This window comes from Neomonachus schauinslandi, chromosome 12 (genome assembly GCF_002201575.2).
Source record: "Neomonachus schauinslandi chromosome 12, ASM220157v2, whole genome shotgun sequence".
NCBI classification, from domain to species: domain Eukaryota; kingdom Metazoa; phylum Chordata; class Mammalia; order Carnivora; family Phocidae; genus Neomonachus; species Neomonachus schauinslandi.
In genome coordinates this window covers 72,552,175-72,577,796 of record NC_058414.1, presented here as the reverse complement: position 1 = coordinate 72,577,796, position 25,622 = coordinate 72,552,175, and the positions used below count along the sequence as shown (strand labels likewise).

Here is a 25,622-nt window from a genome sequence, read left to right as displayed (position 1 = left end):
GTGGCCCTGTGCCAAGGAATGTGGGTGGCTTCTAGAAGCTGGGAACAGTCCCTGACTGACAGCTGGCAAAGAAACAGGGACAACCTACAACCATAGGAAATGAAGGAAATGAATTCTACCAACATCACGAATGAGTCTAGAAGCAAATTCTAACCCCAGTTTTCAGATTAGAGCCCAACCTGGCCAAAACCTGATTTCAGCCTTTTGAAATCCTAAGCAGAGAATCCAGCTAAGCCTGCCTTGATTTCTGGCCTAAAGCATAAATGGAATCCATTACTAAGTGTTGTTTTAACCTGCTAAATTTGTAGTAATTTTGTTATGCAGCAATAGAAAATCATTATAAGTGCTTATTGGTGTGCGCCACAGGCAATTTCATAAATTATATTTCTTATTAATATCTAATAGGCTCAAACAAGTCATTTTAACTTCCTTTGGGTTTTAGGTCTTTGATCTAAAAAATGAGGTCTGACTAGCTAAGTTCCAAGTTCTACTCTAAACTTCCATAAGTCTAAGAATTCATTTTTAGTTTTTTCACAGCTGTTGTAACACACCTTGAACAGGCAATCATGCCTGCTGGATCTCTTTCATTCACTCTCCAGATCCATTCTGCACCCTTCTGCACAGTACCCTGAACCGTGCTCTAGGAGGCTGACCTGTAAAGACTGCAGCTTTGGGCTACCTTGTCCCTAGCAATGGAAGGTGCCAGCAGGAAATCCAAGTGAAGAAGAATAGTGAGGTCTGAGGATTTATTTCCTGGCTTCCTACAAGCGTACAAGGTGCTCAGGCCAAAAATGACCCCTTACTTTCCTTGGGGGTGTGTAGAAGCAGGGAAGAGGGTGCCAAGGACTGAATTGTGCCTCCCCCCCAATTCGTATGTTGAAGCCCTAACCCCTAGTGTGACTGTATGTGTAGACAGAGCTTTGGGGAGGTAAAGTTAAATGAGGTCATAAGAGTAAGGCCCTAATATGATAGGACTGGTGGCTTTATAAGAAGAGGGAGAGAGAGATCTCTCTCTCTCCATATACATGCACTGAGAACATGTGAGGACACAGAGAGAAGGTGGCCGTCTGCAGAGCAGGAAGAGGTTTCTCACCAGAACCCAACCATGCTCGGATACTGAACTTCTTGCATTTCCAGCCTCCAAAACTAGAAGACAATATGTCTCTGTTGTTTCAGCCATCCAGTCTATGGGATTTTGCTATGGGAGCCTGAGCTAAGACAGGGAGTAAGGAAGAGTTCTCAGAGGTAATGCTTGAACTGAGACTTCAAGAATAGGACGGACTTTTTGTTTCATGATGGTAAGATGTAGGGTCTTTCCAGTTAAAGGAAACATACACACACACACACACAAAAAAAACCCAACACTACAAGTATTTCAGGGAAGAGTATGTACCTCAGCAGTTGAGGCACAGGGTGCTTGGAGGGGAAGTGGGAGAGGAGACTAGACAAGCAAGCAGGAGTAGATGTTGAGGTTTGAGGCCAAACATTTTGCCTAAAGGATCAAGCCAAGTGGGAAAGCAATGAAGGTTCTTAAGCTATTGGTAAGTACACAATAGTATCCATTTTCAAGACCATTCTATGTCTGCATGGAAGTCAGATCGCTGAAAAGTGGGGAATAATTAACTTAGCTCTGATGTTCACAATGGGCCCCACGAAGCCCTACGGGTCCTAGAAGCCAAGGGTTACCATGAAGATGGAAGAGGAAGCTCAGCGGACAGGATCCTGGGACTCTATGTCCCACTTTAATCACAGCAGCTCTATGGCCCTAGACCAGACCTGGAATCTTCATTATACTGAGGACAACCAGCCCAGCATATTTTACTTCAATGACTGTACTAAAAATGGCTCATCTGGAAGTCGAAGACACCTGCCCTCTAGCCTTCTAGTTATGGTGAAAAAGTCAGGGAATTATCAAGAATTCTGAGAGAGAAATGTGTCCGAATTCATGCCAGGAAGAAGACAGAACTACTAAGTAACCTTCTGGACGATCTGTATAAATCCAAGCGAGGCTGGAGGCTGGAGGCTGTGGCAAAACCCTAGTCTTTTATGACTCCTAACAAATTCTCAGAGTATACCAAGGTAAGTAAATGGAAAAATGAAAACAAAAAAGTGATTTTCAGGCCACAGAAGTCAGCTCTTCTCTGACATTTTTATCTGAAAGTCTCAGATTATAGTGATCTGCAATAGAAAAATAATATAGCACAAATAAGAATTACTCTAAACTAACCTTCTGCTTTAGAGAAAAGATGCTATCACTTAGGAATAAGCTTTAAAAATGTCATTAGCAGTTTTTGGCAACTATAGCCAACCTAAAAAGATTATTTTGATTGCACAGTAAGAACCATGCCCAGCAGAGGGCAGTGCAACTCTCTACACAGCCCACTGAGAGCACAATTAAGTGGTGTGCGCCGTCCGAGCTGAAATAGTTTAATCCATGAAATCTGTTTTGTGTCTAGTGACTTTACCTTTCAAAACCATGACAGACATGCTGCCTAACTGCTGTGTCCCTTGAAAAGGGGGCACAGGGAAGAGCCATGAAAGTCTTGTAATTAAAAACTTCCCTGGAAAATTTTAGCTCCCTGCAAATAAAGAACTGTACCGTCATTTCTTGGCGAGCAGAGGTTTCTGTTTCCAGCCTCCAAAACTAGAAGACAATGTGTCTCTGTTGTTTCAGCCATCCAGTCTATGGGATTTTGCTATGGGAGCCTGAGCTAAGACAGGGAGTAAGGAAGCCCCCACTATTTAAAACAACTGTCTTTGTTTCCTAAAACTTGCTAAATAAACCTTTAAAAGAGCCTAATATCTCAAATTTTATTTGTTTACATTCTCCTTTAACTTACATTGTACACAGCCCCAAGAACAGATGAAATTTTTTATTCTAGAGAGTTTTCTATGGAAATATGCAGTACAGAAGTGAGGTTCTCACTGTGAGAACAGAGGTTCTCAAGTGAGGTTTATTCTAACAAGGCATCTGCCGTCCTAATAATGTATAGTTGACGACTAACTTTTTCTCCTCTTCCTAATGATGTATAGTTGATGACTAACTTTTTCTCCTTGTCTTAATGATGTATAGTTGATGACTAACTTTTTTCTTCTAACAATAACATGCCGATTCTAACTTTGAACAGATTTATAAACTACCATTACAGTCCTTGACAGCCATTGATGAACAACATTTATTCTTATAAGAACAGGTTTAAAATAGCGGTTTTTAGATGTATAGGATATATTATCACTTTAAAATATGTAAATCAGATCTACACAAAATTCACATTTTGTTTGTTTTCAAAATGCACATTTTTGATCCACTAACAGTTGTCTGTCATGTATGTGCACTTGATTCAAGCCAAGACAATGGAGATGAATTATTATTTTTTTAATTTAAGTGTTTCAAAGTGGTAAATTTATAGCTGAAAATTTTGAAGAGCCCTTAGGTTCAAGTCTATGTCCTGACAACTAGCACATGAATGCTTAATTAGCCATATTTATTATTTATTGCAAATATACAGATAAGATGTGCAAAGTTACCAATTTTTAAGAAAAGAATAATAATTATAATAAATAGTGACAGATTACCATAAACTTATTTGCTGCTCAGAAAAGAGACATATTCAGTATTCTAGACTCAGGAAATATGAAGGACAGCAAATAAACAATTCCAAATATAGTTACTATGGCCCAGTTAGCTCAGTCACACTTAATGATAGGAAGACAGAATAGATTTATTTTTTATTTATTTCTTAGAAAAGAATATGACAGATCTACAACTTAGCAACCATGCTAGAGAATTTGCAAGAAATCTCCACTGCCTGAGGAAACACTGTCAAAGAGCAGAAATTATTCATGTGGTTGTAGTTTTTTAAAATATTACCTCCAAAAGTGTAGTTCGAATCCTTCACATTTTTCTTTGCATTTTAAACAGGGGGCTCCAAATCCTTGCTCATGACCTAAGCCCATCTGTTAAGGAGAAAACAATTTGTATTATAACAGTTTCAAAAAATCTTAAAAATTCAATAAATTCCACTTCTAATTCCACTTACCACTCCTGTTGATATAATTTCAAACAACTCTTTTATGAGTATCACGTTGTTTGGTTAATGGTGACAGATACAGATATGGGGACTGGAAGTACCTACACAACATACCTTTAATTCTTATTGCTTTTTTCATGAAAAGCACCAGAATACAACTGTGTAGAAGACTATAAATACCTCAAGTTGCGAAAAGTCATAAATTTTTGTCTTTGGCCACTATACACCCTGTATACAATAGGAACAGGGAGCATAGAGCCAGAGCTTGGGAAGCAAGTCTGCCCCCTATTAACATATTTTACAGCAAACAAGGAATATGAAAAAGATTTTAGGATTATGATTAAAAGAGTATTATTTCATTATTTACTATTCATTTATTTTATTAATTTATGATCCATTTTATTATTTATATATTTATTATATTCAAAATATTATTTATTATAAGTATAATAATAATAGCAACAACAAGCATATATTGAATGCCAGGGACAGAAGTAAGCACTTATTGAAATCTTATAAAATCTCACAAAATGCTTATAAAGTAGGCAATATTATAGAGATGACAACTGAAATTCAGAGAGGTTACAGAACTTGTTTAAGCTCAAAGTATAAATAAATGGTAGAGAAGTGATCTGGGTTCAGGTCTTCCTGACTCTGAAGCCTGTGCTTTTTTTTTTTTTTAAGATTTTATTTATTTATTTGAGAGAGAGAATGAGATAGAGCATGAGAGTGGGGAGGGTCAGAGGGAGAAGCAGGCTCCCTGCCGAGCAGGGAGCCCGATGCGGGACTCGATCCCGGGACCCTGAGATCATGACCTGAGCCGAAGGCAGTCGCTTAACCAACTGAGCCACCCAGGTGCCCGAGAAGACTGTGCTTTTATGCCTAGGGTGGGCAGAGAGGGGATGTACTATTGCCCTTATTATAGCAAACTATTGTTTTTTTTTTTTTTTTTTTTTTTTTAAAGATTTTATTTATTTATTTGAGAGAGAATGAGAGAGAGCACATGAGAGGGGGGAGGGTCAGAGGGAGAAGCAGACTCCCTGCCGAGCAGGGAGCCCGATGCGGGACTCGATCCAGGGACTCCAGGATCATGACCTGAGCCGAAGGCAGTCGCTTAACCTACTGAGCCACCCAGGCGCCCCGCAAACTATTGTTTTTAATCATATTAAACAATAATCCTTGGGAACTTGCTGAGACATGACTTAGTAAACAGAAAAGGGGGTGGTGCCGATGAGGGAAGGACACAAGAAAGCAATGTAAGCTCTTTTACCCAACTATTGATATTAGAATAAAAAAGATCAGCCCACCTTATATCAGCACATGGGCAAATCACCAGTGACCAGGCTACTCTGTATTTTAAATATCACATCAGTGATTGCTAACAAATTTGTTACCACCTAGTGCCTGGAGTAAGAGTTCAAGCTGGACAAATAATAGATTTTCTACCAGGGCACCCTTTTGTAACTTTACCAAGTTGTGTTTTTGCTATGCAATCTAAACCACACTGTTACTTCTTCCTTGAAAGATCAGTCTGACCACGCCCTCAAGTGTAGATGAAGCCCTTCCTTTTTTTTCTGAAGAAAATGACCACATCCTCTTACCATAACTAAGGTCTACCCAGCTGCTCAGGGGAACCCACATTATTTTTAAGTCAGACCATCTCAAGCATACTCTCTAAAGGTGATAAAAATCTGTCCAGTATTAACTAAACTTCATCACTTTTGCCATGTCCCCATTACCAATTTTACAAAGATTTTGAAGTTGTATACTTTAATACTAGGTGACACTTTTTTTTGCTTGCTTGCTTTCTTGCTTTTTTTTAAGGAATCAAATTGTTTCCTTGTCACTGATGATCACAGCTCACAGTACAGAAATAAAGTGGGTTAAGCAAAAGAGAGAGAAACTGGTTATTTGAGTTTTTTTTTTTTTTTAAAGATTTTATTTATTTATTTGAGAGAGAGAACATGAGCGGGGTGGTGAGGGAGGCAGAGGGAGAAGCAGGCTCCCCGCTGGGCAGGGCGCCTGATGTGGGGCTCGATCCCAGGACCCCGGCATCGTGACCTGAGGTGAAGGCAGACACTTAACTGACTGAGCCACCCAGGCGCCCCTGAGTTTTCTGGTCTTTTGTAAGGAATGTAATTAAAGAGTTATCTCCATTACGATATCCAGACTAAAATGAATGGCAAATCTAAAAAAGGGTATTCTTTTTAAAGCTCTTTCTAGCTTTCCATTACAGGAGAGTTAACAATCCTGAATTTACCTGGTATATGGATTTCCTTCATAGGTGGTTTCATGCATTCCTACCAAACTCTGATCCCAAATGAAAATTAAGATGACATTAAGGCTTAATCACATAGTTTAGCTTAAATCAGCTGCTTCTAAACTCTCTTGTATATAATTCACAGTAAGAAATACATTTTATCTCATGACAGAGATATGCACACACACATTAAATTAAATGTCCACAAATTCTTACCTGCCTTCAAATCTGAATCACCTGGACTGAGCAACACTGGCCTTAATAAAATACTGCAAGCATACTGGAAAAATAGCATCTCATTCTCTAATTCTGAATGGAACCTGGAAGCTTAGCTAATATAACTAGAACCCCAATTAGTCAGCAGAGGTTTTACACTAAGGCCCAGTGCAGTTCATTGCCAATTTATTATTTTTTTTTAAAAGATTTATTTATTTGACAGAGAGAGAGACGAGAGAGGAAATACAAGCAGGAGGAGTGGGAGAGGGAGAAGCAGGCTTCCCGTGGAGCAGGGAGCCCGATGCGGGGCTCGATCCCAGGACCCTGGGATCATGACCTGAGCCAAAGGCGGACGCTTACGACTGAGCCACCCAGGAACCCCTCATTGCCAATTTATAAAGTCAGCATTGGAAAGGGGCAAATTTTTTCCTTCCTACCTGCTTTTTATCTTCTTAAAATAGTGATCAGTTTACCTACTAGAATTATTAAAACTGGTGATATTTCCTGAACGCGTCTTCTAAAGTGGCCCACATATTCTTCTTGCTGGACAGGCCTAGGCATCCCCCTGGTGTAAGAGGCCAGGAAACTAAAATCAAAAGGAGGGCCGTTCTGCTCCTCATCGCACAGCCAGTCAAGAGCTTGCTAACCTACCACTGTGCTGCGGGGCTGACCTCCACAGAACATCGGGTGCAATCCCTTCAGTCTTCCAAAGATTCCCGGGCCCATTTCTGCTTCAAGGGAAAGGACTACAAGCCTCTAAGTGTAATGACTGACAGGTGTAGAACGGGAAGATACAAATCTGTCAGGAAGGCTGGGGAGGCTCTTTTGAACAAATGATGCTTGAACTGAGCTGAAAGGATGAGCAGCACCTGACTCAGCAGAGAGAAGAAAAAGTACATTTAAGGCAGAGGAGACACCTGATGTCAAGGTTTGTGGCAGAAGAGGACATTGTTAGAGACGGGACACCTTAGGGCATTTGAAAGGTGATCGGATCAGGCTTGCAAGAGGCTGAGGGAGCTTTTTTGTCTTTCTCCTTTTCTCTTCCTTTTCCCAAGGAAGAAATAATCTGAGGATGAGACTGGGAAGGAAGAAGCACTCGAGAAAAGCCATGAAGGCAATGGAGGGGATGGATGGGGAATGGGGGAGCAAGAGCACCCCTCAAGCTCTGGTAGCCACACCACAGAGCCCCCTCTGGGGAGACTAGGAACCTGACTCTGAAAAAAAGCAGTCATTAGAGGGAAACCGCTCTGCAGCCTGCCCCAGAAAGCTCGGAAAGCACTGCTCCAGTGTTCTTCCATCCTCTCTGCCTGCCCCACTGGTGTGCCTAGAAGGCCAATGAAATCTCCATCTAGGTTCCTTCAGTATAGTTTATAACTACCTGAAGAAAGTGTCCCTCGCACCTTTCCAAACACACACACTTTCATTTTCCCCAAATGCTCAGACACAAGGAGTGAGGGGACTCTCAAAATATCAGAGAGAGGGAACGAGTAAATGAAAGAGAGTGGAATGAGATCATGGCAATATGATACACTCTCCTGCCGTAATTCAATGAAAGCAGTTCTAATTAAAAATACACATACAAACGAAAAGACACCTAGCTTTCAAAACCATTGTTCATAGCTAAAGTGATTAGAGAGTTTCAGACTGGGAATAAACTTGTTTTCCTAGAGGAATTTCATTAAAAGAAATTATTTTATAGCTGTAAGTGTATAGCTATAAAACTTAAACTTCCTTGAAACTCAGCAATGAAAATCTCTAACCTATGCCTCTTCTTGGGTGAGAACTTCTTCCATATCCTTACCCTCATTATCAACCTCTGTTAGGATAGAAAGGCACAATGCCACTAATAATAAAGATACGTGCTTCTCATGCTAGTGCTTGCCCAGGTCCACATCTAGAATGCAATGTGTTCTCTAATCCTGTTAATCCAATTTATATAATAAAATTGCACCAGAGTGGACATATCTCTACTGGTGTAAGGCAAACTTCTTCTGTTTCTGTTTCCACCACAACTTAGGCATTTAGGCATCTTCACAAGCCAAACATATTTCAGATGAAGGAAAGTGTGCTCATTCAACTCAATAATAAAATGAGTTTCAGAGCCAGAGCTGCCCCAGGCACAGTTTCTTGGGGCCTATTCCCAGGCCTTTTTGGGCAGAGGTCACAGGAGCTGGGATTCCCCAACTCTTCCTAGTCTTAGTTCAAGGGTCTGGAACTCCATTGCCCTCAGCCAATTTCTCTCCCTCCTTCACTTTTGTGGTCAGGATTCCCGGAAGCACAGGACCCCCGATTCTTCTCCCTATACCTCTTCTGTCCCCTTCATCCTCAGCACAGGCTGCACCTCTGGTTAGCATCTTGTGTCCTCAAGAGCTCTGGCTGGGACCCTTAGATATCCAGATCGTATAGGTTAGATTCTGCCCAGGTGTCTGGGCTTGAGAATTCTTAGGCAGGGGTAAGAACGGGGAAGGTGTTATTTAATGATACCCAGCGTGTGTGCAGGGGAACGTGGGAAGGAGTGGTGAAGGGGAGGGGGAACCCAGAAAGTATTGGCTCCTCAGCTAAGGCAAGTGAAGCTAAGTGAAGTCCAGATCCCTGGACTAATACAAACACCAAGATATATGTGCTCATATGTAATAATATGTTGTGAGAATTAGCTATACCAGGTATTAAGGAAATGATCAAGATCTACATGGCTAAACAGAGAACTGAAAATGCAAAAAGAGCACTGAAGGGAGTCAGGAAAACTGAGATCTGGTCCCAAGGTGTCACTGCCAAGTCCAGTGATTTCAGAACTCATTTTTATTCTCTGAGCTTCTTCGTGTAGATAAGGCAGGAATTGAGTTAGATCAATTCTAACAAACCTTTTAATTCTAAAATTATGACTGCAAATCAGGTTTCGATTAACTTGATCTGAGTTTGTTATTCAGCATGGTCTTCTGCTCAACATTTAAACACTAAATAGACAATAGTCATTTGAGAAAGCTAATAGATTATTGGCTCATATAGGTTAGAATCATTTGGAGTTCAGTTTGGAAGAGTAGTTTATAAAGGAAACAAAAAATTTAAGTTCTGAGGGATAAGACACAGTTCTGTTGCACGTAATTATTTTAGCAGCAAATGTGATATGGTATTCCCTGCAGAGTCAACACTTGGTGCCTTAAAAACATATATTTTTCATAAGCGCACAGGTCCCAAAGCTCTCTACTTACTTCATATAATTTTAGTAACACATTCTGGCCAGCGTCAATACAAGGATATGACAGATTAATTTTTCTTCTTCAGTGTCCAAAAAACAGATCCTTTGGATTGATTATATTTGGAAAAACTACAGCCAGGCTTTAGGAATACCTATCAAAGTCCTTTGAAAAAATAAAAATGACTCTATAGTATATTTCCTGAAATACTAGTCCTAGACAAATAAAATTTTTAAAGTATCCTTAACTATAGGTTCCAGATACTGAACTTACATTACCATGACTATGCCCCAAAACACCCCTTGTCCCCTGCTTATTCTAGGGTAAGAAATGGGAATGGAATCAATTTCTCCATATTCATAATTTCAGGTAACCAGATAGGCTGGCAACATTTCAAGTGACCCTGCTGATCCAGGAAAAGGTACTGCATGTCAGATACTTTAAAGAAAAAGGAAAGAAGGGTAGGAAACATCTGGTATTTCAACATGGTCTGAGTTGATTTGGAGATAATTTGAGTCTGGAAGATATTATGCAGTATTCAGGGTGAGATCATCTGATTCATGCTGTTTTCATAACCAAATTTCCCTCTGGAGCAAAGAATCATATGTGGTTACTAAACAAACAAGTGTTACTAAGACTTCTTTAATCATTTTGGAATGAAGCAGACCAAGGTAGATTATAGGAAATATACATATCTTCTCTTTCTCTCTGTACATGTGCATTTATTTACCTACTTATCACACATGCAGACATACATATATTCATATTACACTCTTAAAGAAGCATTTTAGACCTCGTTTATACAAATGAATATTCTGAACAAAGGAATGACATTTCCAAAAAAAAAAAAAAAAAAAGTTCCTCTCAACACATGGCTCTTTTAGAAACTTGATGTGATCTGGGAAGTTCCCCCTACCTGAATCAATATATTCGATTCATCGGTGACACAAAAATTTAAATTGTTTTAGATTTTTTGTTCATTGCCTGCTTCCCAATCTCTACCAAGATTTGCAGTACCCACTCCCACCCCCCAGAAAAAGGTTAGGTTACACAGAAAACCAGACTTAAATATAAAAACAGAGGCATCCTTCAACTTTTATGTAGTTTGGCAAATTTCTTAGATGAGAATACAAAGAAATAATTTATTGTGATTAAGAGCTACTATTAATCATTTCTAGCAAAACTGCTATATCTTTTTTTTTGCTTATAAGAACAAAAACTTTCCATCTCTCATCTAAGTTTGAAATACATAGGAGGAAGAATGAAGAAAAAGTCACCACCCACCTGGTCGCACAACCTGGGGCCCAGAGCCCTCCTTGTCCCTGTCTAGCCATGCTTACTATGCTCCAAGTCTGGCTGGTCTCTCCTCTAAAAACTCCATGGTTTATTCCCCTCACCTCCACTCCACTGCTCAATGTTCACACTTCTGTCATGTCAACCTGGGATCACTCTCCTTGATGATCGCTCCCTTTGATGGCATGCTATTGCCACTCTCAAAATTACTTTAATAAAACCTAAAGATGATCACAACATTCCCCTTGTTAGATGCTTTTACTGAGTTCAATGAATTCCACAAGTCTTAACATACAGAGGAGGTCATTTTCAATCCACACCACTCTTGTTCCTTCCACTCCCTTCCTCACAAAGCTCTGCTTCCCAGGGGAGCTTCTCCCCTTTGTTGGATCTCATTCCCCTTCTCCTCCATCTGGCAAAATCCTACTTTGTACAGACCCAACTCAAACATCAGTTACTATGCAATGCCCTTCTTGGACTATTCTCAATCAAGTGCTAAATCCCCATCAGTCTTTTATTTAGTCCTTTTTTATTATGCTATGACGGTTGAATCTCAGTTTACCCCATTAGACTACAAGTTTCTTGTTCATATTTGAATTCTGATGGTTGCCACAGAGCCCGAGCTTGAGAGAAATGCCAGAAAGTTTTATTTATTTAATGCTTATCTTAATTATCTAATGACCTTTAACATACTACTTTTATCCCACGAGTTCACATAGTACTTTTACCCCAGGAACTCCCATTGCATTTCAAAAAGGAAAAAAAAAAAAAAAAGGTCTGGTAAGGCTGGTTATTGCCGGCATGGTTCTAAGATGGATCATCTCATTTTATCCTCACAACACCCCTATGTAAGTCTATGAGATACTATTAATTATCATCTGCATTTTCATCCCGATGAAGAAACTGGAGCAGAGAATTTTTCACTTGCCCCAGGTCATCTGCATTGCAGAATGCCCATTCTTAACCATTAGTGCCTAAATGTAGGCCACGAACATGGAAAGATCCTGGGTTAACTACTTAGTTTTTTAAAAACAGAAAGAAATAGAATATTTAACTTGAGACCAAGGATTATAGCTCAAGAAGAGAATAATCAATTAAGGGTCTTTGGTTATAAGATACCACTTATACAGAAGCAAATGGGAATAAAACTCTTCATTGTAGATTCTAGGATTCATTTCCATATTCCTTCAGTTTTTTAGTGCCATAAGTACAAAGCCAGAGCCCTACATGAATCTGTATCATAAAATTCACTGTGAGCCAAAAGGACCAACATTCTTTTTGTTCACACACAGTAGTAAACCATCACATAGATTACTGTGTTAGGAAAGAAAAGGAAACAAGTGATCTTTCAACCTAAATAGTTTATAATAAATTCTATTCTGGAGGTACTGGGTCACTCTTCCTGGAACTTTAACAAATTAAGTAGATAACTCCCACTCAATCTGTCCCTACATTTCTTAAGGCAGTATCAGTATCCGGTAAGCGACACACGGAATGTCACCAAGGCAATTTGTCTACTTCAGTCTGAGAAGTAATCAGGTGACAGCAGATTTCCTAAGACATCTATATGACTTCAATAAATTTGGTAAATTTTTGACAAAGATCAGAAGTAGATCCTGCTGCTTTTTTCTAGGAAACAAGAATCAATTTTAGTTCTGGTAGGATACCTTGAAACATTTCTAATTATGCTTTTTCTTAATGAGCACTGGTGATTGCGATGGTGGAGATGGAGGTAAAAGTACCTCAACCACCATTTGTTAAGATGTTATCACTACCAGGCACAATAGGTACACCATTCCATTCAATTTTCCAGACAACCCAAGGCAAAGTGTGATCTTCCCTATTTCACAAATAAGGGAACTATGACTTGGACAGATTGAGTAATTTGTCCAAGACTGCCCAGCTAGCAAGTGGCAGAGTTAACTGAGATTTGAATCTTAGCAATTATAACTCCAAATCCTGAGCTCTTTACTCCAAAGTCAGCATTTTTCTTGTCCAAAATGAGAGCTTGAAGATAAATAATAATTTAAATAAGTAATATTCCTCATCTGTAACTTCTCTGGAACAATAGGTTCTGATCTGAACGACTGCCAATTCCTCACTAGCCAAGAGCTCCTCCTTCCTGGACAAATATGAGACTGATTATAAGGAACCTGAATGTCTGCACACCAGCTGCACTAACACCGAAGGCCCTGAGGTGATTATTCACACATGCAAGAAGGCCCACAGAAAAATGGGGTTTGAGTCAAGCAAAATCTCCAGGGTCCTGAGGCAAAATAGGTCTCTTTCAATGTTATATCAAGGAAAAAATGTTTGAAGAGAAACAATGAATCCAAAATATATTTATATCATGTCCTGGAAAAAATAAAATAAATAAAACATGAAATACAGATGAACAAATTAAATCTCAAAGTTGGAAGATCCTTATTCAAAATATGTAGACTTAACATTAGTACTGAAAATTATGTGCTATGTTATATATACATACATTATATAGAAGATACCATATGGTGGCCAGGGGTAATATAAGGGGGCAAAAATTGAAATAATACTTTTCATTTTTTTCAAATCACCAAATTTCTAGATTTATAATGGAAAATGTCTGTATTGGTTACAAATTACCCCCAAAACTTAGGGGCTGAAATAAACATTTATGATCTCAGTTTCTGTGGGTCAGGCCAGCTGGGAGTGGCCTAGCGAGGTGAAATGGCTCAGGGCCTCTTGCCACATTGCAATCAGGAGTCAGCTAGGGATGCAGTCATATCACAAGGCCCAACTGGGGCCAAGACCCACTTTTAAGCACTCCCATAAGGGCGCCTTACAATATGGCAGCTGGTTTTTCTCAGGGTAAGTGATCCCAGAGAGAATGAGAGCACCCAAGACAGAAACTGTGGCCTTTAATCTTAGAAGGGACATACCATCATTTCTGCCATGTTAAACTCTTTGGCAGCAGTTGACCAGGTCCAACTGACACTCAAGGGGAGGGAAATACACAAGGGTATGAATTCTAGGAGTTGTGAATCAATGGGGGGCATCTTAGAAGATGCCTCGGGGCACCTGGGTGGCTCAGTTGAGTCAGTTAAGCATCTGACTCTTGGTTTTGGCTCAGGTCATGATCTCAGGGTCGTGAGATTGAACCCCACATTGAGCTCTGTGCTCAGTGTGGAGTCTGCTTGAGGTTCTCTCTCTCCCCCTGCCACTCCCCCTGCTCCTTCTGCCCCTCCCCCTGCTCTCTCTCAAATAAACAAATCTTAAAAAAAAAAAATAAGCTGTCTTCCACAACCTCTTTTCTGTTTTGATTTAAATCCAAAGACTAAGTGATTTGTGATGAGAGACATATTACAAAGGGCGGGGATATAGGGTGTGCTTATCTACCACTCGTCTTTATTTTTTTTCCATTTCAAATGTTTAAATGTCTCTTCACCCAAATGGGCATAGTGAACAGAACTTTGCTCCCTCCTTATAAATATTCTTATTCCTCTCGATTTGTTAGCTGTTCACTCAGTCAGGTGCAGGGAACAGTCTTCCAGAAGATAGGGTAGAATATGATTTTTAGTCTCTAAGTCTTACTTTCCATTGATCTCAGCATATATACATACTTTTGGTAATATATATATACACATACATACTGCTTGTGTTTTAGAACACAATCATAAATTAGAATGCAAAATGTCAAGTTTGATTAGCAAGAAATTTTCAGAAATCTATTTAAGAGAAAAATTTCACTATTTCTATAATATGCCACAGTCCTCCTTAATAAACACATTAAAAATGGAAAAAAGACTTGTATAAACTTTATTACATATATCTGATGATGGAATTAAGTAAAATAAAAAAATTATAGCACTTAAAGGAAGTTGCTTGAAATGTTCACCAATAGAATACCTCCTCTGCAGACTCTCAAAAAAAAGGCATTATCCTCAATCTCCTACTTTGAGAAAGACAATCCAGGCTATAAAAATGTCACAATTAACAAGTTATGATTGTTGCTGAAATGATTTCTTAATTAGGATTGGCTGAGCTCTGGCTCCATGGAAGGACTCTGCAGTGGCATGTGCTTTTATACACAGCCCTCAAAGCCTCCCAATTATTAGCTATAAAAGGGATTTTAAAAACCTGATTCCAAAAGGCATCTGCAGTAGTCCCTTAAAAGAATTTAGATCATAACAAGCAATCCTAATTTGGTCTTGTGTCACTACCTCAACAGCTGACTCTAAAAGAGTATTTCCCACACATGGCTGTATCTTGAGAGGCTCTTATTAAGACTCTGAATATCCTAAAACTTGAGTGTTGCCATCATTTTTGCCAGGGCTAAGGGCTATAATATTATTTCTTTAGGAGTAACTTGTAAGTTATAACAGATGAGTGAGGGCGTGGGGAGGGTGACTATATACTTGTGTTATTTATTACCATTAACTGCTTATCTAATCAGAACACATGCAGGAAGAGAGCACTACAGGTGTGTTTTCACAGAGCAGAGAATGAAGGGAAAGGCTTGTGGCTCTGGCTGAGAGAACCACTGAAGAGGCTGCCCAGGGGAGCAAGAGGATCCGAGGGAACCTAGAGAGTCAAGCCCAATGAAGAGAAGGCATGGAAAAGGAGAGGGATGGGGAGGATAACAAGTACAAAAAGACAGTCTTCTTGGGCGCCTGGGTGGCTCAGTTGGTTAAGCGACTGCCTTCGGCTCAGGTCATGATCCTGGAGTCCCGGGATCGAGTCCCGCATCGGGCTCCCTGCTCGGCGGGGAGTCTGCTTCGTCCTCTGACCCTATCCCCTCTCATGTGCTCTCTGTCTCTCTCATTCTCTCTGTTTCAAATAAATAAATAAAAAAAAAAATCTTTAAAAAAAAAAAAAAAAAGACAGTCTTCTCATTTTCTACTTTTGCCCAGGATTGGTGTTCAGGGGCATTTAGAACAAAAACAAAGTCTAATAGCACAGGGGTCTTGGAAACTGGGAAAGGCAGGAAGAGAGGCAAGAAACCCTAATTCCAGAGGCTTTATGCTTATTTACTTACTGTCTAGTCTTTTCACACCATCCCTTAATCTGGAAAAAAAAAAAAGAATTATGTTTACGTGGTGTGCTGTGTAAACATAAGAGCCTTAACTAATTTTTGATCCAGTTTTTGATGTCTGATCTATTACAGAAGTGGTTTGTATTTGTTTTTTGTTCTATATTTAGACTACAGTCCAAAGATTTCTGCACTATAAACGGTACACAGACATCATTTTAAATTTGTCTAGAGTTCAGGGGAAAAACACATGCATATATCACCACCTTTTTACAACTGGGATCAAATGTCAGGTACAGATAAACTTAAGTTTCCTTAATCTTGATAGAACAAGTAAATAAATCAAAATTAGATTTGACTAGATTAGAAACAGGACCCATTCTCAAGTGACCAGTGATGTCAGGGAAGCTACAGTGTCCTGATTCTTTATTTTTTCACATGGACAGAGGGCTATGAAGGTAATTCAAGTGAGAAAAAACCTTCTGTAAGGCCCTCTCCTCCCCCCAGCTTTCAGTGTGGGAGGCTGAGAAGACTTACATTCTAGCAACAGAGGGGGTGTGATTTATGATTGACTGCCTAACAAACTACTCTTAAATAGACTGGCTTAAAAGTAGTTTATGATCATGATACTCTGCTCATGGCTTTTCAGTTTGGCACCTTGGGCTGGGTTCAGCTGGATGGTTTTTCTAGTCTGAGCTAGGCTCACTACATCTGCAGTCACTTTTCAAGTCAACTCGGGACAGCTGGTCTAGGGGTGCCTCAGCTGAGATAGTTCATCTGTTCCATGTGGTCTCTCATCCACCGGCCAGTGGGGCTAGGCTAGTTCCATGGTAGCAGCAAGGTTCTGGGAAAGTAGTTAGAAGTGAACAAGGCCTCTTGAGGTCCATACACACATCACTTCTACCACACTCTATTGGCAGCCCAGAGTCAAAGCGTAGGGAAGAAGATTCCATTTCTTAAAGGGAGGTGTTGCAAAGAATTGTGGCCATTTTTGCAATTTACCACAAAATCTTTGAGGAAGATTCTGTTTAGGAAAACATACCCATTCTATTGGGCCAGAATACCTAGTAATGTTAAATCAAGTGCCCCCTCTAGAAAACCTAGTTAATATAGCTTTGAATCCTTCCCATAGTGACTAGCACATGGTACCTACTCAAACAAGTAGGTAAAGAAAGAGCACAAGTAGGCAGAGTGGCAGGCAGAGGGAGAGGGAGAAGCAGGCTCTCCGCTGAGCAGGGAGCCGGACGTGGGGCTCGATCCCAGGACCCCAGGATCATGGCTTGAGCCAAAGGCAGCCGCTTAACCGACTGAGCCACCCAGGCGCCCCTAAATGCAGTAATTTAATACATCCCAATTATTGAACTTTAAGTATTTCTTGTGTTCAACAAAGCACCAGTAGCAATAATATCCTGAAAGCATGTTGTCACAAAATTCTTGATGATATATTCAGGTGCCTGTTAAAGGGTTTGAAGTTCTATGCAGAATTTTCTTCCTTCTAGGTTGGATTTCTTGATAACGATCATGATACATCTATTTATTGTCTACGTGCAGGCACCATACTTTGTGCTTTAAAATGTTTATCTCAATTATCCTTACAGCCCTGTGAGACAGATAGTTGTAACCCATTTTCTGATCAAGATCCCAAGGTTTAGAGTGTTAGGTAACTTTGCCAAATTCACCCAGCTTGTAAGTGCCAGGGTGAAGAAATGAACCCAGGATTCTAAAGCTGATAACTGCTGCAATTCAGCTTCTCCAAACATTTACTTATTGATGCCAAAGTCTAGTTAACTAAACAAAACTGATCAGGGCACATTCACAGCATTAATAATTAACACTGATTAAGCACTTGCTAACTATGCTAAGCGTTTACATGCATTGCTTTATTTAATGACACAATAACCCAATAAGGAAGTATTATCCATGTTTTATAGATAAGCTCCCTGAAGCTAAGAAAGCTAAGAAACTTGTCCAAATGTCTAGGGGAGTATCAAACTGGGATTCAAACCTCTGTCTGGAGCCATCAAAGTCTGTTCTGTGGCCTCTAAAGTCTCTAACTGTGCTCCACCAGAGTGGGCAACAGTGGGCCACAGGATGATCCTATTCTCTGGCTGGACTTCCATCTGGTCCATGAGAAGGTACCAACAAATAACATCTCTATTGTTTTTACCTGTGACATCTTAAAAGCGATATGGATATTAAGCCATCAAAATCTGTCTTGCCTCTCTTTACCTTTAATTTCTCTTGGGTTAATTTTCTATTCTGCTACCACTGGCACAGTCTAACACACAGCAACATTTGAATATTTGTGAAACCTATTTTTAGGTCAAAATCTGTCACTGCTCTTAGAAACCTTTGGCAACTTGCCATTTTCCAAAAAAAAAAATGAGTCCTACATTTCTTCACATGGAGATCACATGACTTAGGTGGAGTGAACTGGAAGAGGTCTGAGTCTAAAAGCTAACAGAAGAATGAGTAGAATGAGAAAAGGATCCTCTAAAAATCAAGTAAGGGATACTGCAAGGTTAATTTTCCTTTACAATTTTTCAAAAGAGCCTTTGAAATATCAGTAGTCTGTGATACTGTGTAGAATATCTTCTCAGAATAGACTCTGATACCTGAGCGATCTTCAGCAAAGTATACTTCAGCCCACAAAATTCAACAATCCCACTTCGGCATGTGTGCTAGACTGAAGTGATGATCCCAATTGTTCACTGTCCGGTAGCAGGATGAAACATTCACACCCTCGCCATAAACTTGCAGTCACCAGAACGGGCTTCCCTCTCTTTGACTTGAGTTTGGGCACAAGCAGAGGCATAAAATGTGATCCTACAGGTGGGCATGCCCTCTACTGCTCTAGCCTTTGCTTAAGGGATCCTGTGATCTAAAGAGGATGAAAGATATAGGAGTCAACGTAGTCCCAATCCACAACCTGGAGCCAAACCCAGCCTACACAAACTAGACCCCAGTGTGAAATTTCCTCCTCTACTTCAAGAGATGATATCGTGTAATAAGTAACAATCAGGGTTAGGATAGAGCAACAGATCCTTAACAGCTAGCAGGCTCAGTAACACACTTCCTCAATTTCAACCTGTAATAGGAAAGTCAGAAATCACTGCAGATCATGTGCCTTGGCTTTATTTTAGAAGAGTCAAACTGAAAATGTTAATGGTGTGGATAACAAATGTTTACTGACGTTTCCCTTTTCACTGGCTTTTCCCTTCGTTCATGCTATTCTTCCTGCAGTGCCCTCTTTGCCTAATGAAACCTTATTTATCCTATAGGAGTTAGTTTGAATGCTGTTTCCTCCATAAAACACTCCCAAATCCACCCAAGTTAATTACTTCTGCTTCGGAGACTTCACAATAGTTGTCTGCATTCCTGTGATTGCAGTGCTACTCAAAAATGTCGCAATTTGTGAACTACTGGTTATTAGTCTGTGGTGAGACATATAAAGAAACTGAGAAAAAGCTATGAAGACTTAGCAGTAATTTTATGGCTGATGCAGTTAATAATTTTTTTAATTGGCCTTGTCTTTGTCTTTTTTTTCCTTTTAATAATTCATTTTTATTGGTTTTTTTTTTAAATATTGGCCCATGACAGATTCAGAGTTTAAAAAAACATGGTTCCTCATCACAGCTATTTTGAGCAACCCAGTGTTACAGCACTTACTTCATTCTACCCAACACTGCAGTTAACTTACATATCTGCCCTACATATCTGTTCAGTTTGCCTGCCTGCCTTCTTTTACCGACCAAAGCTGACATCAGAGTGTTTTGGGGATACAAACTCAACAGGTGATATTGATAGAAATGGAGTTTTTGCAACCTTACATTTAAATTGCCCTTTTAATATTCTCTATGAAAAACAGAGGGTAACTTTGTTTAACCCCCAATTACTTTTATTGTAGGCTCATACCTCATCAAGGAAAAAATATTCTTTACCTTTACTTTGTGACTCACTCTATCAAGACTTTCAGAGGTTATACTTACAGAAACAAAAATCCACCTGACATATGCAAGATCATTTTCCAATGAAACATGCTATCACTTTATATTCAAACAAAGCAAGGGCAAGTTCACTGCGGCTACAGACTTATGAATGGACTCAGCACCAAGGCATTTGTGCTGGGCTTTTGGCCTCTTTTTTGCTAGGCTTGCTGCTTAGATAAGAAGCTATGCAACAGACCACCTGAAACCTCTTTTACAGTTTTGCACAGTGGCCAGAATGTCACAGTAATAAACACAGGCTGAATCATTTCTGAGTTGAGGATGATCCAGCATTTCAGAGATTAAATATATTTGTTAGCAGCAGACTCTCTGTCATGTGGCAGATGAGATCTCAGCAGTCCTCAATGCCTGGCTTCGCATACAGCTTCCCCTTCATGCCTTGGTCAAACCCGAGAAGTCCTGCATTCTTAGACTACACAAGGACCAGACAAACTGGGAATCTTAAACTATGCTCCTCTGCTTTTTAGAATATAACCAAAATAAAAGCAGCAATACCTGGAATCAACTAATTTTTATAGCTATGTACTACTCAGTGTGACAGAAACAAAGTACTTCCATAGCATGTTCTCAAAATATACCTCATGAGTTTCTTGATTCTTTTTTCTATCACCTTCTGTTCTTTCCTAATATTTTTGTCATAGGCAATGAGTAGTGATTATACTGGTTGAGAAGGAAGGAAGAGAAAAGCAATTAAGAAGTCATTTTAGGGGCACAGCATGAACTTGCATTAGAAAATTATAATCATGCATACTCTTATCTCTCTAATTCCCTATTATTTAAGTAGGGAGTTGAGTAGATTGGATACTTAGAAAAAAACAGGTGAAACAATTCTAAATATGACTGGAGCTCTTATAGGAAAGTCAAAGGCTGGAGCTGGACAGCTGAAAAGCATAATCTCTACACTTAATCCTCTAATAACAATGCTTAAGGCAAATTTTAATACATGGACATTTACTCAAAGAGCAGGGGTGAACTTATCAAGTTATTTTCCCTTAAAATCTTGAAAATCTATGACGTTCTGAAACCTGTTTTCAATTTGGTTAATCTGTTTTCCTCCCTCAAAAAAGTTGATTTCATAATTCATAATTTATATAATGTTCCCTGAATCTCACCACCTTGTAAAGAGCAAAATAATTTCCTGTAGGTACTGTATATCAATGATCTAATGAGCAGATTTAAAAAAATCATAGTTTGATGGCAGTAGTTACCAAACAAAGACTAGTAATGACTGCAAACAGAAAACACAATCCAGGGATGCCTGGGTGGCTCAGTCGGTGAAGTATCTGCCTTCGGCTCAGGTCGTGGTCCCAGGGTCCTAGGATGGAGCCCGCATGGGGCTCCTTGCTCAGCAGGGAGCCTGCTTCTCCCTTGCCTGCCGCTCCCCCTGCTTGTGCACGCTCTCTCTCTCTCTCTGACAAATAAATAAATAAAATCTTTAAAAAAAAAAAAAGAAAGAAAGAAAGAAACAATCCAGGAATGACTCTTGTAGGGCATTTGTAAACAGGAAGAAGACTTAGTTTGTGTAACTTTATAAGTGTAATGTAACTAATTATAGCCTTATCCATTTATGAGCTTTTTCACATTCTAATACATAAAAGCTGCTTTCTCATTCCTTTTACATTTGCCAGTAAGATAAATAAGTAAGAATTTCTAATTACAAAGTTTGCAAAACCGGGAACCAATACTATGAATTACCACTAAAAATGCCTCTTCTCTATGTTAGAATTCTAGCGTATTGCTGACCCATAAGCAGTTTTATATTACATATTTTATTATATTAATGGGTATAATCCCAGTTGTGCTTTCGATCATTTATTTTGATATTTACTATTTTGCTCTATCATTCCGTTTAAGAGTGTATATTCTATGACACAAGGTACCTTACCTTTTCTGCTCATACTATACTCACAAAGTCTAGAACAGTGGTTGGCACATGAAGTACCATAATTTTTAAATAAATCATCTTATTGTGGGAGAGAGAACTTTTAAAGACAATAAAAACTCCATTATTTTTTCATTTTCCTCTAATTAAATATTGAGGAAAGGGACATATCACACCTAGGATTATCTGACCTATGCTAATGGAGCAGTTTATCATGTATTCGAAACTTCATACTACACATTTAAAATAATTAAACAATGTCTTCAAATATTTCACAAATCTTATAAAGGTAAATTAAGTAAAAACAAGTTGAAAATAGCTAAGATTTATTAAAAAATTGTTTAACTTATAGGTTTCCTCATGGAATTCACAGAACTGCATAACATTATACATCATACTATTATTAAAATCACACATATTTACATATTCTTGGTTTGTGTGATTTTTAAGCACTGTGGAACATTATTATACTTATAGACTACTGCTACTATTTATCAAAGTCACAAAGAGTCACAGGGTTTGAAGAAATCTTAGAAATCACTTGGTTCCCCTATTGATTTTAATAGATATGGAAACTAAGAACCAAAGTGGCCAACATCACAAAAACTAGAGTGGACCATATCTACTAACTCAGTTCAGAGTGATGTCATCAACATCATACTGATAAATGGAAGTGAGAAAGCTGATAGATCTCTTCATACACAACAGGTCTTTACATATACTGGGTGCTTACTGACCTTTTCTATTTTCTGAACACACTGTGGTATATGGTTTGAAAAAAACCTTATATTCAAGTTAGCGTGGGGCCAAATTGTATTCCTAGTTATAGTTCTCAGAACAAAGAACATCGGAAGTAGTCCTCTTGAGCCAATTTATCATTCTCTCCCTACTAAGTAGGCCTCTCAGAGTAACCCTTGTTGCTCTCTGATGGTCTATGAGGTTAATTCCATGCTCACTATGCTGGTATAATCCCAGAGCTCATGGAGAACCTCGTGAAACAGTTGATCATTGTGGTGTTTCCCATTGCTTCTTTTATTTAATTTTTTTAATTAACATATAATGTATTATTTGTTTCAGGTGTACAGGTCTGTGATTCATCAGTCTTACACAATTCACAGTGCTCACCATGGCATCCCATTGCTTCTTAATAGATCTTCTTGTATCAAGAATGGGAAATTTAAAACAATAATGAAAATAACAACAACAAACAGTTCTCCCAGCACTGATTAATTTCTTTTTTAAACTGAGCTATTCTTAGCTATCTGGTCTGCTGGTCCAGTGGCACTCTGAGCACTCTGCTACTGGGGGAAAGAAAGGTTTAGCCTATCATGCGATGTATGAGGCTTTCTATCAACTCAGCTTCAGCAGATAGATGATTCTTCTACAGCCCAACCCATGAGTGCCTCGATACAATTCCAGATGTCACTGATATCCCCAAGCACAGAGCCAAATGCTGGGTCACTATTGTTCAAGGACCATATTAAGTAGCTAAGAGGCAGCATTACCATTGCTCCCAATAAAAGTTGGAAAGTTGGAAGAATCCTAGAGGCTATGGTCCAGGATATTATTGGACCTTATAAATTTCTTTGCGCGTAAAAGTCTCTGAGAAGTCCCTTTTCACAATACGTTTACTTTATTTAGACTTTGTGTCTGTCCAAAGAACGTCTATGGCAACTTACACTAAAGGGCAAATATACAACATGGATAAAGTATAAATAAAATATAGAAAATCAGTAGGGTGGTAATTTTATTGGAATAGAAACCACTTCCTCCAAATAATTCCTTAAAACAAAAATTTTGAAATGCACTTTATTTCTCTTTTTATATGAGGGTAATTCATTTAACATATTTAGTAAACAAGGCAATGATATAAGAGGACTCAGGGGCTAGATGATGGAGAAGCATGGTTCTGAAGACTATGGTTCAAGATCATAGGTTAATCTGAAACTGCCAGAACCTATCTAAACCTGCTTCTTTTGTCCTTAAAATGAAGCTAACGTCTACTTCATAAGATTGCTTTGGACAGCAAACAAAACTATACAAGTATAAATAGGATAGGAATTCACTGCTCAAGAAGCTTGCAATCTAGGTAAGAAGAAAATTATAATCTAGAGGGAGAAAGGAATGAATGTCCTAAGAGTTAGAGATAACACGCTTTGGGAATTCAGAAGAGATACTGCACCTAGCTAGGAACAAGAAGAAAGATTTCCTGGGGGACAGGGCATGGTGGGGAGGAGGGGAGTGTCTTGAAGGATGAGTAATATTTAGTATTGTAGATGAGAAAGCGAAGTCAAGGGTGAGGTGATGGTACCTGGTAACAGCCAGCAGAGATAAATCCCCAATTCTACTTCATAGGAGAGCATAAAGGAACAAAATCAATAGAAAACCTACTACAGTTCTATTCAAACCAATATTCAGGGCAAGTTAGAGAAAGTGACTTTTCATATCCAATTAATGTAATGAATCACCCCATGGGTTAGCAGAGATAAAAGCCCAGCTGAGGACCACTTCACTTTCTTCTGTACTTGTTCTGAGAGACCGAGTAACTGCCTCTAAGGCAGAGCCCTGGCAGTACCCTGCCCTCCCATTACCCCCAGCTTTGCCAATGATTCTCTCAGCAAGAATGGCTTCAAGCCGAGAATCCAACTGTAGATTTGAACATCCAGGTCACCATTTACTTGCCTTTTCTGCTTCAATCAAGGGCCACCTAAGAGAAAAGTCTCGTTCTAATTCCTAATGGAAATCATCTTTGTGGTTCAGTACTCTTGCCAACTGCAACCACGTGGTTTCACTGTTTCTCTGGCTAATGACAGCAGCTTTCAAAACAAGTTTGGATGCTGAGAAAGGGGATTTTTTTGTGACCTATGATTGTAAAAATGCATCTCATCTTTTTAAAATAAAATTAAAGAAACAAGGAAGAGAGTCCTAGGAAAAATATGTAAGGCGTTTGGAAGGATCAAAAGACAAAGGTTAGAAAGGAGGCGAGAAATGAATAAGGAGTAAAATGAAAAGCTCTGCAGCAATTCCAGGCAGCCTAAGGGAAATTATGGGACTTCTCCTTCTCTCTGGTATGTTTTTAAGGGGAAAAAAAAAGTGATTCTCATGGGAGAGTAACACAGAAAGGAAAGAGGAAAAGAGCTGGCTGTGGGCCATGATTTACCATTCACCCCAAAATGAGACTCTGTTTCTGCTTCTCAAAGGCCATTGTTTTTTTCCAAGCAGACCCGGGCTCTATTACACAAAGTCAATTACAATGAAGAGACATAAAACATAAGGAAGAGATCTAGACAAGTAACTCAGAAGACAAGGCACAGACATAAAAGTCAAATTCCACTCTAAAATATTAAAACAAAAACTCTGTATAACCAAACTAGCTTCACATCCTAGCAACAGCTCGCTTGCCTCAAACAAAACAAAATATAGCAAAATCTAATTATAAAAATCCCTTGTTTTTGTGATGGTGGGTTTTAACTGGTAATTACTCTAAATTTGTGCAAATGATGTGGACACCCAAGTTCTCCTTTTATAAACCAAGAATCCTATAATAGTATCATCTGCCTAAGTTGTTAAGGACAACCCTCTTTAATTCTTTTTACACAAAATGTTAATGGGAAAAAAAGGTAACATTTTTCATCTGCCTGGGGAAAATCTGTCATGAAATCAAGAGGGTAAGAGTTTTGGAAGGAAAAAAATGCCACATATCTTAAAATTGACGTCAAAACAGTTTTATT

General features: G+C 39.1%; 1 protein-coding gene across 3 annotated transcripts in view; it reads right to left on the bottom strand.

The window, feature by feature from the left end:
• The window catches only part of TES (testin LIM domain protein), a 46,983-nt gene that overhangs the window by 18,512 nt on the left and 2,849 nt on the right, over nt 1–25,622 (bottom strand). For 2 of the 3 annotated variants that reach the window (XM_021699425.1, XM_021699426.1), the window contains exon 2: nt 3,872–3,957. In XM_021699425.1, coding sequence (XP_021555100.1) covers nt 3,872–3,957 — 86 coding nt within the window. Of the gene's footprint in view, nt 1–3,871; nt 3,958–16,008; nt 16,023–25,622 lie in introns of those variants that run through there. The other variant, XM_021699427.1, reaches the window with a different exon arrangement.